This window comes from Carcharodon carcharias, chromosome 5 (assembly GCF_017639515.1).
Source record: "Carcharodon carcharias isolate sCarCar2 chromosome 5, sCarCar2.pri, whole genome shotgun sequence".
Lineage (NCBI taxonomy): Eukaryota > Metazoa > Chordata > Chondrichthyes > Lamniformes > Lamnidae > Carcharodon > Carcharodon carcharias.
This window is the reverse complement of record NC_054471.1, coordinates 199,637,602-199,650,652: the sequence shown is the minus strand read 5'-3', so window position 1 is coordinate 199,650,652 and position 13,051 is coordinate 199,637,602. Positions and strand designations below refer to the sequence as shown.

Sequence of the window (13,051 nt, the reverse complement as noted above, 5' to 3'; positions counted from 1 at the left end):
GTGCTGCTGGGGAGGGGTGGGGGGGAAGAGGGCGGGCATTGACATAAGTGAGGGTGCTGGTGGGCACTTCTAGTGAGCTCCCTGAAGGCAGATAGCTGCTGTGGAGCTGCAGACCTGACCAGATTAAATGGCGAGAAAAAAATGCACCAAATTGTATCTATGCAACACATTCAAGCACCTGACAGCAGAACTCGAAAAACATCAGTTCCCAGGAATCTTTTTTTTATTATATTTCACCCCGGACATTTCATCCTGCCCTGGATCAAGGTTTCAGTGAAAATATAAAGGCACCCTGGCCAATTGGCACGTCCACCAACCATGGAAGTGGATGGGCCACATAAAATCAATTTCACTTGCTTCCTTAATGGGCTTAATTGCCTGCTCAATTGTCGTTGGGCACGCTTCCGACTGCCGACTGCCGACTATACCTGCCGAGTGAAATACTGTGCGAGTGCAATAATGTCAGGACACGTACCCAATGTCTTATCGCGCAATGTCACATGCTGTTGGGTCAGGCGTGCGCCCACACAGCCAGCCTAAAATTCTGGTCCATATCTTTGAGCACATTCAAGTCTACTTGAAGACACTTCTTACACCGTTTGTTTTAGAAAGCCATGGTTTCCAAAAAAATTACACATCATTCAGGTTCTGCACAACACAGTTGGTCTACTGTGTTAATTGAACTCCGTGGGCTCAGAAACTTACTTAGCTGCTTTCCCACTCTGCTGACTTCAGTTTCCATCCTGTACCCGCTTTACCATTCTTTATTTCTATTCCTTCTAAAACTGTTATCCATGACCAAAATTACCATTAAGTTGGTAAGTAAATTGAGAAAACAAATAACAAATTATTTCATTTTGTTTTCATTTTCAGGGAAAACCAAGCAAGAGGCTCTTCAAAAGTTGAGAGATAAATGTAAACAGTACCAACATAAACTAAATCCTAATTTCCTTGAACATTTAGTCAACCATTTACTTGGAACTTTCTTTAAACATTATCGTCTCTACCAATTTGTACTGTGTGAACCCAGAGAGATTGAACAAACCATATATCACCTTGAGGTCCATATACCCGAAGAAGTACCACCTCTGAAGGATGGTATAGATGTGAAACTTTGGAAGTACCAGAAACACATGACTAAACTCAGCGAGGCAGAAGCTCAGTTACAGGCTGATATGTTAGCTTTCCGTGAGACCATGCAGCTGAAAGGTGAGCAAGAACTGGAGAAATTTTATGAAGATCTCAAATTTCAAGATAAAGAAGTGATTGACAGAGCAGTAAGTGAGCCTTTCCTTCCTTTCTTTTAATTAGCCACAACTACCTGCTTTTGAATGTGTCAATATGTAGTGCACAAATCTTTCCCTGAGACAATTTTCTGGAGGAAATAAATTGGAGGAACTAGGGTTAAGCTAATTTATTACACCAGGCAACTAATTGCAGTATTAATGTAAGCTTCCAACAGGAACAGACAACAACCCCATAAAAATTGGTTTCATGATGACCTTGTCTCCTATTTTTCAATTGATGTAAAGTGTGTTGGCAAATGGGGTTAAATTGGAATCAGAACTGTTAAAGCAACATCACTTCACTTAGACCCTCATTGTTGCTTTTTAGCATTGGTCAAAACAAAACTGGTTTGCGCTGACATTAATTGCAGTGTAAATGTAGCCTTAATGTACTTTCAGCAGGAAGATAGTACACATTCATTGTCTATTCAGTCAAGAGTCAAAAGAGCTGATGGTTTTTTAAAATTGAATTCTTTTCATATCATAGGGGGTGTTAAATTAGATAGCTCCCAAAAACTGGTGTGGGGAATCACAATAGGCGATGGACCCTTGCCTGTTCATTGCATTGCAGGAAGCATGCTAAATTTGTGATGGCTGCTGTTTTAAATGATTGCTGCATGCAGCCAGCTACACCCACCCTGTCCATTGGCTGCACACATCAACCAGGAGTACCATATTGTGGATAGTTAGTGCCACTTAAAGCCAATGTGCAGCTCTTAAAGGGAAGGTGCATTGTACCTACAAGAAGTGGTGAAAGTCATTTCAATTGTGAATCTTGTGCTGTGATACTTTGAGGAATGGCTGAACATATGAGAGAATGCGCACTAAGAATTTTTGACAAAGCACTGGAAATCTCGGTGCAAGACCTGACAAGAAGGTGAGACACTGTGTATGCAGGAGATAGGAGGCCCTCTCGTTATATGTTTAGGAGGCAATGGGAAGAGCTAGCTGCAGAGACCAGTATCAGGAATATAGCTCCAAGAACATGGATGCAGTGCCAGAAGTTTAACAATCTTGACAAGTTGTTGAAGAGAATTAGTTCAGTCTTCAATTGCATATCCTGTTCCTTCAAGTCTTCACCTGAACCATACTGGGACCAATGTTCTGGCAAGTCATATAACTAGGCTGGTAGAGAGGGCTTTAAACTAAACAGTGGGGAGAAGGAATCATGTGAGAGGAGATGAAATAAATCAAACGGAAACAATGAGGCAATAGAGCAGGGTAGTAATTTGGGTAATGATAACCAGAGTGTGGCAGGGAGGGACAGAGAGCACAAACTTAAGAGTGCACCAGCAGATAAGACCAGAAAGTGCAAAAATGGTAAAAGGACAGAGTTAAAGGCTCTGTATCTGAATGCTTGCAGATTCATAACAAAATGAATGCATTATTAGCATAGACAGAAATAAATATGTATGACCTGATAGGCGTCACAGAGAAATGGTTGCAAGGTGACCAAGGCTAGGACTTGAATATTGACATTTTGAAAAGATAGGATGTTAGGAAAAGGCGGTGGGATAGCTGAATTAATTAAGGACGTCATTCATACAGTAGTGAAAGATGACCTTAGATCAAAAGAGCAAGATGTGGAATCAGTTTGGGTAGAGATAAGAAACAGTAAATATAAGAGGCCGCTTATGGGAGTAGTTTACTGGCCCTACAACCGCAGTTACATGGTGGGACAAAGTATACCAGAAGAAATAATGGGGCATGTAAGAAAGATGCAGCAATAATCATGGGTGACTTTAATCTTCATGTAGATTGGGTGAATCAGATTGGCAGAGGTAGCCTGGAGTATGAGTTCATGGAGTGTATTCGGGACAATTTCTTAGAGCAGTGATGTCTAGAGACAACCAGGGAGCAGGCTATTCTGGACCTGGTAATGAGCAATGAGACAGGATTTATCAATAGCCTCACAGTAAAGGGGCCCCTAGGCAACAGCGATCATAAAAAGACAGAATTTCATGTTTAGTTTAAAGGGGAAAGTGTGGATTTAGGACTAGTTTCTTAAACCTGAATAAAGGTAATTATAAGCATATAAAATCAGATCTAACTAAAGTGAATTGGGAAACTAGGTTAAAAGGTAGGACAGTAGAGATGCAGTGGCAGACTTTTAAGGAGATACTTAATAACCCTCAGCAAAGATTTATCCCAGTGAGAAAGAAAGACTCTTTGAGAAGGATGCTTTATCCATGCTGAATAAGGAAGTTAAGGATAGCATCAAATTGAAAGAAACACTGTCCGAATCTGCATAGATTAGTGGTAGATCAGAGATTGATTAAATTTTAAGAACCAGCAAGAAGTGACTGGAAAAAATAATAAAGAGGGAGAAAGAAGTGTATGAGAGAAAACTAGCTATTAATATAAAAACTGATAGTAAGAGTTTCTACAAGGATTTAAATAGGAAAAGAGTAACTAAAGCTAATCTTTGTCCTCTAGAGACTAAAGTCTGGGGAATTGATGGTGGAAAACAAGGAAATGGTAGAGGCAATGAACAGATATGTCATGCCTGTCTTCACTGTAGAAGACTTAGAAAACTTCCCAAAGCTACTTGAAAATCAAGATGTGAATGGCAGGGAAGAACTCAAAACAATCAACACCACAAAGGAAAAGGTGTTGGGAAAACTATTAGACCTAAATGCTGACAAGTCCAGGACTTGCGTTCTAGGATCTTAAAAGAAGTGTCTGCAGAGATTGTAGATGCATTGGTATTAATCTTCCAAAATTCTTTAGATTCTGTAAGGGTCCCAGCAGATTGGAAAATAGCTAATGGAACTCCTGTATTCAAGAAAGGAGGGAGACAGGAAACAGGAAACTACAGCCAGTAAGCCTAACATCTGTCATAGGGAAAGAACTAGAATCCACTAATGAGTTTACAGCAGGATACTTAGAAAATCATAATTTGGTCAGGCAGGGTCAACATGGCTTTGTGAAAGCGAAACCATGTTTAACTAATTTAGTTTCTGAGGAAATGACAAGCAGGATGGATAAAGGGTGTATTTGGATTTCCCAAAGCCATTTGATGTCACATCAAAGACTCTACACAAGATAAGATTACATGGGCCTGAATTTTTCCCACCCTGGGTGGGCTCAGCGAGAGCGGGCAGGGGCAGGCGGGAAGACAACCGCCGCCTGCGATCGGCTCCGTACCACCATTTCACGCGGGGCGGCGGGGGGCCAATTAAGGCCTGCTCAGCGTGGATCGCGAGCGGGGGGAGGAGGGAGAGCGGGCCTGGTGCGCAGTTCTGCTGCCTCAGGGAGATCGAAGCACTTTTTGAAAAAAATTAATACAATAAAAATTCAATGAAACATGAGATGGGACATTTCACAAGGAAGTTTTTATTTAGTTTGTAATAGCTTTAGGAAACCCCATCCCGCTCTTGGATGAGGTTTCCCTAAAATTGTAAAGGCCGCTTGGCCTTTTCACCTGTCGGTCAGCATAAACTTTAACTTAATTACCTTGTTAACAGCCTTACCAGGCCTTTCAATTCTCAGCAGGTGTGCAGCTGACTCCGGCACGCACCTGCCCAATGAAATATCGCGACCGTGCGCGGTGATGTTGGGATACACGCCCGATGCCAGCGTGCATCATTTTACATCCCTGCGTTTCGGGCACGCGCCTGCACGCCAAAGGTAAAATTCTGGCCATGACGTAGAGGGCAACATATTAGCATGAATAACTGGTTAGCTAACAGGAAGCAGAGAGTAGGGATAAATGTTTTTTTTTCAGGTTGGCAGGCTGTAACTGGCGGAGTGCCACTGGGATCAGTGCTGGGGTCTCAACTATTTACAATCTATATCAATGACCTGGATGAAGGAACCAAATGTATGTCAGTTAAATTTGCCGTTAACACCGTGATAGGGAGGAATGTAAGTTGTCAAGAGGAGGTAGAGAGTCTGCAAAGGGATATAGGCAGGGTTAAGTGAGTGGGCAAAAATTTGGCAGATGGAATATAATGTGGGAAATTGTGAACTTGTCACCTTCTGCAGTGAGAACAGAAAAGCTGAATCTTCCGGTCTGTGTGCGAGGGTGGGCCCAACAAGCTGGGGTGTAAAATGACGTGTGATAACATCGGGTGTGCATCCCGACGTCATGGCAGGTCATTTCCATTTTTCGTTCAGCGATCACGCGCTGGAGGCAGCTACACATCCGCCAAACTGTCAACGGCTTATTAAGGCCATTAACAAAGTAATTAACCTTGTTAAGAATGCTGTCTGTCCAACCTAAAGGTCGGGGAGGGGGGGAAGGCGAAGAGCCCAAGCGGCCTTTGCGTTTTTCAGGAAACCTCATCCGCGGGCGGGATGAGGTTTCCTGAAGCTATTATAAAATAAATAAATAAATTTCACTAACTTCACAAACATTTCCAGCTTGTGACACTGTCAAAGGAAGGCATTGAATGTTGGCATTTATTTCAAGGAGAATATAATATAAAAGTAGGGAAGTTTTACTGTAGTTGTACAGGGCCTTGGTGAGACCACACCTGGAGTACTATGTACAGCTTTAGTCTCCTTTATTTGAGAAAAAGATATAAGGATGCATCTTCCAGTTAGTGAGCAGGGGGCGGGACCTGCTTGTCAATGTTTAAAATGACACGGGGTGGTGTAAGGCGGGCGCCCCGATGTCACCCCGCGTCATTGACATTTAGGTCGGCGCATGCGGAGCCAAGTCAGCTGCACGCTCACCGACCTGTCAATGGCCTCTTAAGACTATTAATAAAGTAGTTGACGTTCATGTTTAAATAAATTTTTACTTTATTTATTAAAAAGCTTTCTAATCCTTTCAATCTCCCTGAGGCAGCTCCGTTTCCTCAGGGAGATTACTGCGCTCTTTTGTGGGTACGCGCTACACTGGGTGGGCCTTAACTGGCCCGCCCGCATAAAATGGCGGCGCACAGCCAATCACTGGTGGCAATCGGCTCAGCGCCTGCCCTCTCTTGCTCTCGCCCAGCCTGCCCGCCAAAGGAAAAATTCTCCCCAGTACACAATTTAAGTGGAGAGAGATTGCAGAGCTTGATGGTACAGAGGGATCTTGGTGTCCTGGTACATGAATCACAAAAAGTTAGTGTTCAGGTACAGTAAGTGATTAGGAAGGCATTGAATGTTGGCATTTATTTCAAGGAGAATATAATATAAAAGTAGGGAAGTTTTACTGTATAAAAACAAAAAAACTGCGGATGCTGGAAATCCAAAACAAAAACAGAATTACCTGGAAAAACTCAGCAGGTCTGGCAGCATCGGCGGAGAAGAAAAGAGTTGACGTTTCGAGTCCTCATGACCCTTCGACAGAACTGTTCTGTCGAAGGGTCATGAGGACTCGAAACGTCAACTCTTTTCTTCTCCGCCGATGCTGCCAGACCTGCTGAGTTTTTCCAGGTAATTCTGTTTTTGTTTAAGTTTTACTGTAGTTGTACAGGGCCTTGGTGAGACCACACCTGGAGTACTATGTACAGCTTTAGTCTCCTTTATTTGAGAAAAAGATATAAGGATGCATCTTCCGGTTAGTGAGCAGGGGGCGGGACCTGCTTGTCAATGTTTAAAATGACACGGGGTGGTGTAAGGCGGGCGCCCCGATGTCACCCCGCGTCATTAACATTTAGGTCGGCGCATGCGGAGCCAAGTCAGCTGCACGCTCACCGACCTGTCAATGGCCTCTTAAGACCATTAATAAAGTAGTTGACGTTGCCAAGCAGGCGAAGAACCCAGGTGGGCTTCTGAGAAAACATGAAACCTCATCCACGGGCGGGATGAGTTTTCAAGAAGGATTTTAAATGTTTACAAAATGTTATGACAGTGTCACATGAGAGGACATGTCAGGAATTTTCTTTTTCACACCTCTAACAAATGTTTGAAACTTCCAGAGATCTCCCTGAGGTGGCACTTTGCCTCCGGGAGATCTGTGTGTTCTTTCACCTGCTCCCCCACATCCCCCCCCACAACGGGGAGAAACTGTGGCCCATAGGCTGGAATGTTCCGGCCCTGCCATGGCAGGACCCGCCACAGGGGATGCAGTGGGCCAGCCAAAAGGTCATTGACGTTCGGCGGTACCGGAAGACCCCAGTGGTGGGCAGTGCCAGAAAACCCTGGCCATAATTGCATTAGAAGCAGCACAGAAAAGGTTCACTCGATTCATTCCTGGGATGAGGGGCTTATTTTATGAAGAAAGGTTGGGCCTATACCCATTCGAGTTTCAAAGATTGAAACATGTAAGATCCTGAGGAGATTTGGTAGAGTAGATACCGAGAGGATGTTTCCACATGTGGGGAGGCAATGGTGTAGTGGTATTGTCGCTAGGTTAGTAATCTGGAGTTAACGCTCTGCGGCCTCAGGTTCAAATCCCGCCATGGCAGATGGTGAAATTTCAATTCAATAAAAATCTGGAATTAAATTTGTTATAAAATTGTTATAAAAACCCATCTGTCACCCGGCCATGTGACTCCAGACCCACAGCAATGTCGTTGACTCTTAAATGCCCTCTGCAATGGCCTAGCAACCTGCTACAGAGTCGTGAAAAAGGGAATTAAACCATAATGAAAATGGCGAACTCAGCCCTGTATCCTTCACTATCACTTGGCCAAAATCCTAGAACTCCCTTCCCAACCACACCACATGGACAGCAGCTGCTGGAAAGGCAGCTCACCCCCACCTTCTCAAGGGCAACTAGGGATGGGCATTAAATGCTGGGCCCAGCCAGTGAAACCCACGTCCTGTGCACAAATGAGAAAAAACGTGGGGGCACAGTTTAAGAATAAGAGGTCTATTGTTTAACTCGGAGATGAGGAGAAAATGTTTCATGTGTGGAATTCTCTTCCTAAGAAAGCAGTGGAGGCTGGGTCATTGAATCTATTCAAGTCAGAGTTGGCAGATTTTTGATAGACAAGTGAGTCAAGGGTTATGGAGGACAGACAGCAAAATGGATTTGAGACCACAACCAGATCAGCCATGATCTTATTGAATGGCACAACAAACTCGAAGGTCTGAATAGCATACTCCTGCTCTTAAGTCCTATGTTCCTATCCCTACCAACTGCACTACTAGCCTCATCCACTGCTCAATTTGCTACACTTCCATCATCCAGTTGGCAACAATCACCATCAGTCAGTATTCAATCCTTCAATTTGTCACTTATTTAGCACAGGTTCAAGCCTCGCACACATATCTCACAGCTCACACACAAGCACATCACCTAAACATATTGCAGGACATTCACTGACATACTTCTCTCTTACTTTCATGAGAATTAGGTGAATAAGAGATTGCAACAGGAAAGAGCTGGAGAAAGGCAAGGGAGGCCTGCATGTTTTAACCCCATGAGACAGTGCTGGCCTTCATGGAAAGGGACATCGCTGAAGTGATGGTAATTGATGTTGCTGAAGGGATTGATGATGAGGATATCAGCATATCAATCCTCATCCTTTCTTTCCACTTCTCCCTCATCCCATCTCCTCCTCATCACAGTGTCTTTTGACTTACAGACTGTAAGCATGCACTTCTTACTTTCTCCTCTCCTCTCACCACAACCCAATTGTTGTCCCCTTTTCATTTCAAATACCCAATAACTGGAACCTTCCCAGTCAGAGGAGGAAGAGGAAGGAGGCAGTGAAGATGAAAGTACACCATCACTCAGCCTAATACTTGCAGCCATCAGCTAAGAGACTGATGCTGTATATACTTTAGATGCTAGGATAGATGGGGAATTTGTACATGGTGAGGCACTAGGCACAGGAGCCACAGCAAGGGAAAACAATCACACAGGGGCCAGCCCATCAGAGAGCAAAGTCATCTGCTAGAGAGGAATCAGATGAGAACATCTATGAGCCAGGCTACAGAAGAAGGCAGGCGGGTATATACAACCAAATTATTGGTGTACTGGGAGGGCTGCCAGAAAGGCTGCGTGTAATGTCCAGGGGCATGGGCAGGTCCAGCTCCAACTTGGCACAAGGCTTTATGCAGAGCTTGAAGGCCACCCTTTTCAACATGGAATGGGTGGCTGCCTCCACCAGCACACCCGTGGAACCAACCATGGTGCTGCGCCAGATATCACACCCGTGGAACCAACCATGGTGCTGCGCCAGATATCACACCCGTGGAACCAACCATGGTGCTGCGCCAGATATCACACCCGTGGAACTAACCATGGTGCTGCGCCAGATATCACACCCGTGGAACCAACCATGGTGCTGCGCCAGATATCACACCCGTGGAACTAACCATGGTGCTGCACCAGATATCACACCCGTGGAACCAACCATGGTGCTGCACCAGATATCACACCCGTGGAACCAACCATGGTGCTGCGCCAGATATCACACCCGTGGAACAAACCATGGTGCTGCACCAGATATCACACCCGTGGAACAAACCATGGTGCTGCACCAGATATCACACCCGTGGAACCAACCATGGTGCTGCGCCAGATATCACACCCGTGGAACCAACCATGGTGCTGCGCCAGATATCACACCCGTGGAACCAACCATGGTGCTGCGCCAGATATCACACCCGTGGAACAAACCATGGTGCTGCACCAGATATCACACCCGTGGAACCAACCATGGTGCTGCGCCAGATATCACACCGTGGAACAAACCATGGTGCTGCACCAGATATCACACCCGTGGAACAAACCATGGTGCTGCGCCAGATATCACACCCGTGGAACAAACCATGGTGCTGCACCAGATATCACACCCGTGGAACCAACCATGGTGCTGCGCCAGATATCACACCCGTGGAACAAACCATGGTGCTGCACCAGATATCACACCCGTGGAACCAACCATGGTGCTGCGCCAGATATCACACCCGTGGAACTAACCATGGTGCTGCACCAGATATCACACCCGTGGAACCAACCATGGTGCTGCGCCAGATATCACACCCGTGGAACCAACCATGGTGCTGCGCCAGATATCACACCCGTGGAACCAACCATGGTGCTGCGCCAGATATCACACCCGTGGAACCAACCATGGTGCTGCGCCAGATATCACAGCTTCCATCAAAGGTCTCAGTGCTGCTGTGCGAGCTGAGACTGCTGCATTGTGCTTTGGATGTCACAAAGAGGCTCCCAGGACGTTGCAGCTGGATTGCTCAGGTAACACCCTGGGAAGGTGGCAGTGATTCCATGAAACACAAACCTGCTGATCTTTCAGAATGGCAGCATTCCTTCTTCTACCCCTGCCACCCCACCCTTGCTGTTGCCTGGTCACCAGCCAGCTGACATGGTGCAGTCTGAAACCAGGCCCAGGGCAACTCAAGGCTTTGAGCATGGTGCTGCTCAGCAGAGATATAATATTCAACTTAGTGGCCTGAATTTTTTACTCATCGGGCGCGTGTGATCGGTGGACCCAGGAATGGACAGGAAACTGCCCCCTGACCACCATCGACCCCCGACCGTGATTTCACGCTGGCAGACAGCTGCCCCGGGGAGCTGCAGACCTCCACAGAATAAACAAAACAACAAAAATGCTGCAAAATATGTCCATGCAGCATGATCTGAAAGCATACCGCATAAAAACAAGCCCCCACATATCTCTTTTTATTTAGTTTCCCCACAGAGATTTCATCCGGCCCTGGATCGAGGTTTGGGCAAAAATGTAAAGGCTGCCTGGCCGATTGGCCCATCCGCCAGCCGTAAAAGTGGACAGGCCACGAAAAATCGCTTTCAATTGCCTCCTTAATGGAATTAGTTGCCTGCTTAATTGTCGGTGGGTGTGCTTCTGACTGCTGCAGCATCCACCGAGCGAGATATCGCGCGAGTGCACGATGACATTGTGACGCTCACCCGAAGTCACCTCATGCTATTTCACGGCCGGATGGGTTGGGTGTGTGCCCACCCGTGGGACATAAAACCCTGGCCAGTGAGTGGATCAAGTACTCATATGGTAATATCACAAAACATACCATTCAATTTTGATTCTGAAAAGTCTATGTTTTTTTATTGCATTTGGCAACTTTAACAGTAGAGGGCAGGACTGTCCTGCCTGTAGGATTGTCCCCACAGACAATCCCAGTGACAAGCACTTCAGGAAGCTCGTTTGAGATTTTGCTTGATTGTGCTCTCATCTTCATTCTTTTCTCTTCGAGTGGATTTTCATCCTTCTTCAGTTGATCTAATAAAGACCTTTTCTCCTTTTAAAACAAGTGTCATAATATTAAAGCACTACAAAGCACTACAGCCAAAATGAGGAACGCTGTTCTATCTATGATAAAACTAATTTTTGCTGTTATTCTGAATGTGTAATAATGTTAATGAAAATGCATACCAATAATGAATTACCCTGTTAACCCTGTATTATTAATTGTGTTCTAGTTATTTATTAGAGAATTCTTATTCACTTGTTAAACTGATAAGAGTCAGAACTGCAACAGAGTGAGAAGTTTGGTGCACTGGAGACCTGCAATCCTTCTCATGCAAGAGCTTCCAGGGCCCAGATGTTTAAGTAAAAAAAGGTGGGTGCCTGCACCAATAGGATGCACCTTGGGCACTCAATAGAGTAGCAGGTAGGGTTGGAAAATTTAGAACTACATTTGTTGTGCGAGAGCCCAGCCTACAGGCCCACCTTAAAAGCCCAACAATGTTTGCTAATCTGTCCCTTCATTCAATGTGCTTAGAATGCTTTATGCCTACAAATTCTGGGGTCTTCCTGGACATGGCTGTGGTCTGGAAACCTCTCTGGACTCCGCTTCAGCAACAACATTAACCTAGATGCTAGGATTATGTCTGGCATCTCGGTTAGTTGAGGAAAGGAGACAGACTTAGTGTAAAATTCAGCACGAGATGTCATTTTGCCACGTTTCCTGTCTCCTTCGTTATATCAGGTCTTCAATGAGCAGACAGATTCTGTACCTAGCCTCACAATCAGTAAGAATTTCTGGTAAATTTTCTTCAGAGTGGAGCCCTGTGATCCCAAGCTCATTTGGAACCATTCCCTGGAACTTGTGCTGTGTTACATGTTGCCCATTCCTTTTGCTTTTTTTCACAAGTATGCACTACATGCGGTAGAAGATCTACAGGTCCTTAAATAGACCTGTTTGTGTTCTGAAGTAAATTTTACAAGATTCATGGTTTAGCTAGTACAACCATTAACGATATGAAGCTATTTGGTCATCCATCAGAGACACTCAACTAAGTGAATAATTGTTGGACAGTTTGACTGAAGAAAATGTTTCTGTGCCCAGAATTTAGGTAACAAGAAATGTAGAATTTCATGAGTCAGGCTCGTTGAAGCTCTAGCAGATTAACTGCAAAGAGTAATTCTCTTTCAGTGAGTTAGTTTAGTATTTACTTTCTGACTTTGAAACTACTTATTATTGTACTGCAATAAACTGTTTAATTTTCAGAATCTAGAAAAAATTGTCAAGGATGCTCACACTATACAGATGACGATAGCTTCTGAAATTCTGCAAAAAGAGATTGAAACTGCATTTCAAGTCCTAGATGTAAAATTCCAGAGGATAACTATGCCCTTTCCAGCTCCCAAATCGTTTCACTCCTCTTCAACAAAGGGAATTAAAATTGTAAAAATGAGAACAAAGAAATAGGAACATTTCAAGAACTAAATTTATTAATTGTAACATTTTTAACAAGAAAATAAAGTAGTCTTTATATACATTGTGAAAAAGTCTGATTATTCCATTGAGTGAAAGTCAATAATCAAAGCTATCTTCATTTGCATACTTATTGAAAATTTCATGTTAATTGTCTTGCATTATGTTTATATATCTAAAATTGTGTGGTCACATTATGTATAACATAGCTATACTTT

General features: G+C 44.4%; 1 protein-coding gene across 1 annotated transcript in view; it reads left to right on the top strand.

The window, feature by feature from the left end:
- The window catches only part of LOC121277801 (uncharacterized protein C8orf74-like), a 28,725-nt gene extending 15,898 nt beyond the window's left edge, over window positions 1-12,827 (top strand). The window contains exons 3-4 of the mRNA XM_041187438.1: window positions 874-1,277; window positions 12,627-12,827. Of these exons, the coding sequence (XP_041043372.1) occupies window positions 874-1,277; window positions 12,627-12,827 (605 nt within the window). The remainder of the gene's footprint in view (window positions 1-873; window positions 1,278-12,626) is intronic.
- The last annotated feature ends 224 nt before the right edge of the window (window positions 12,828-13,051 follow it).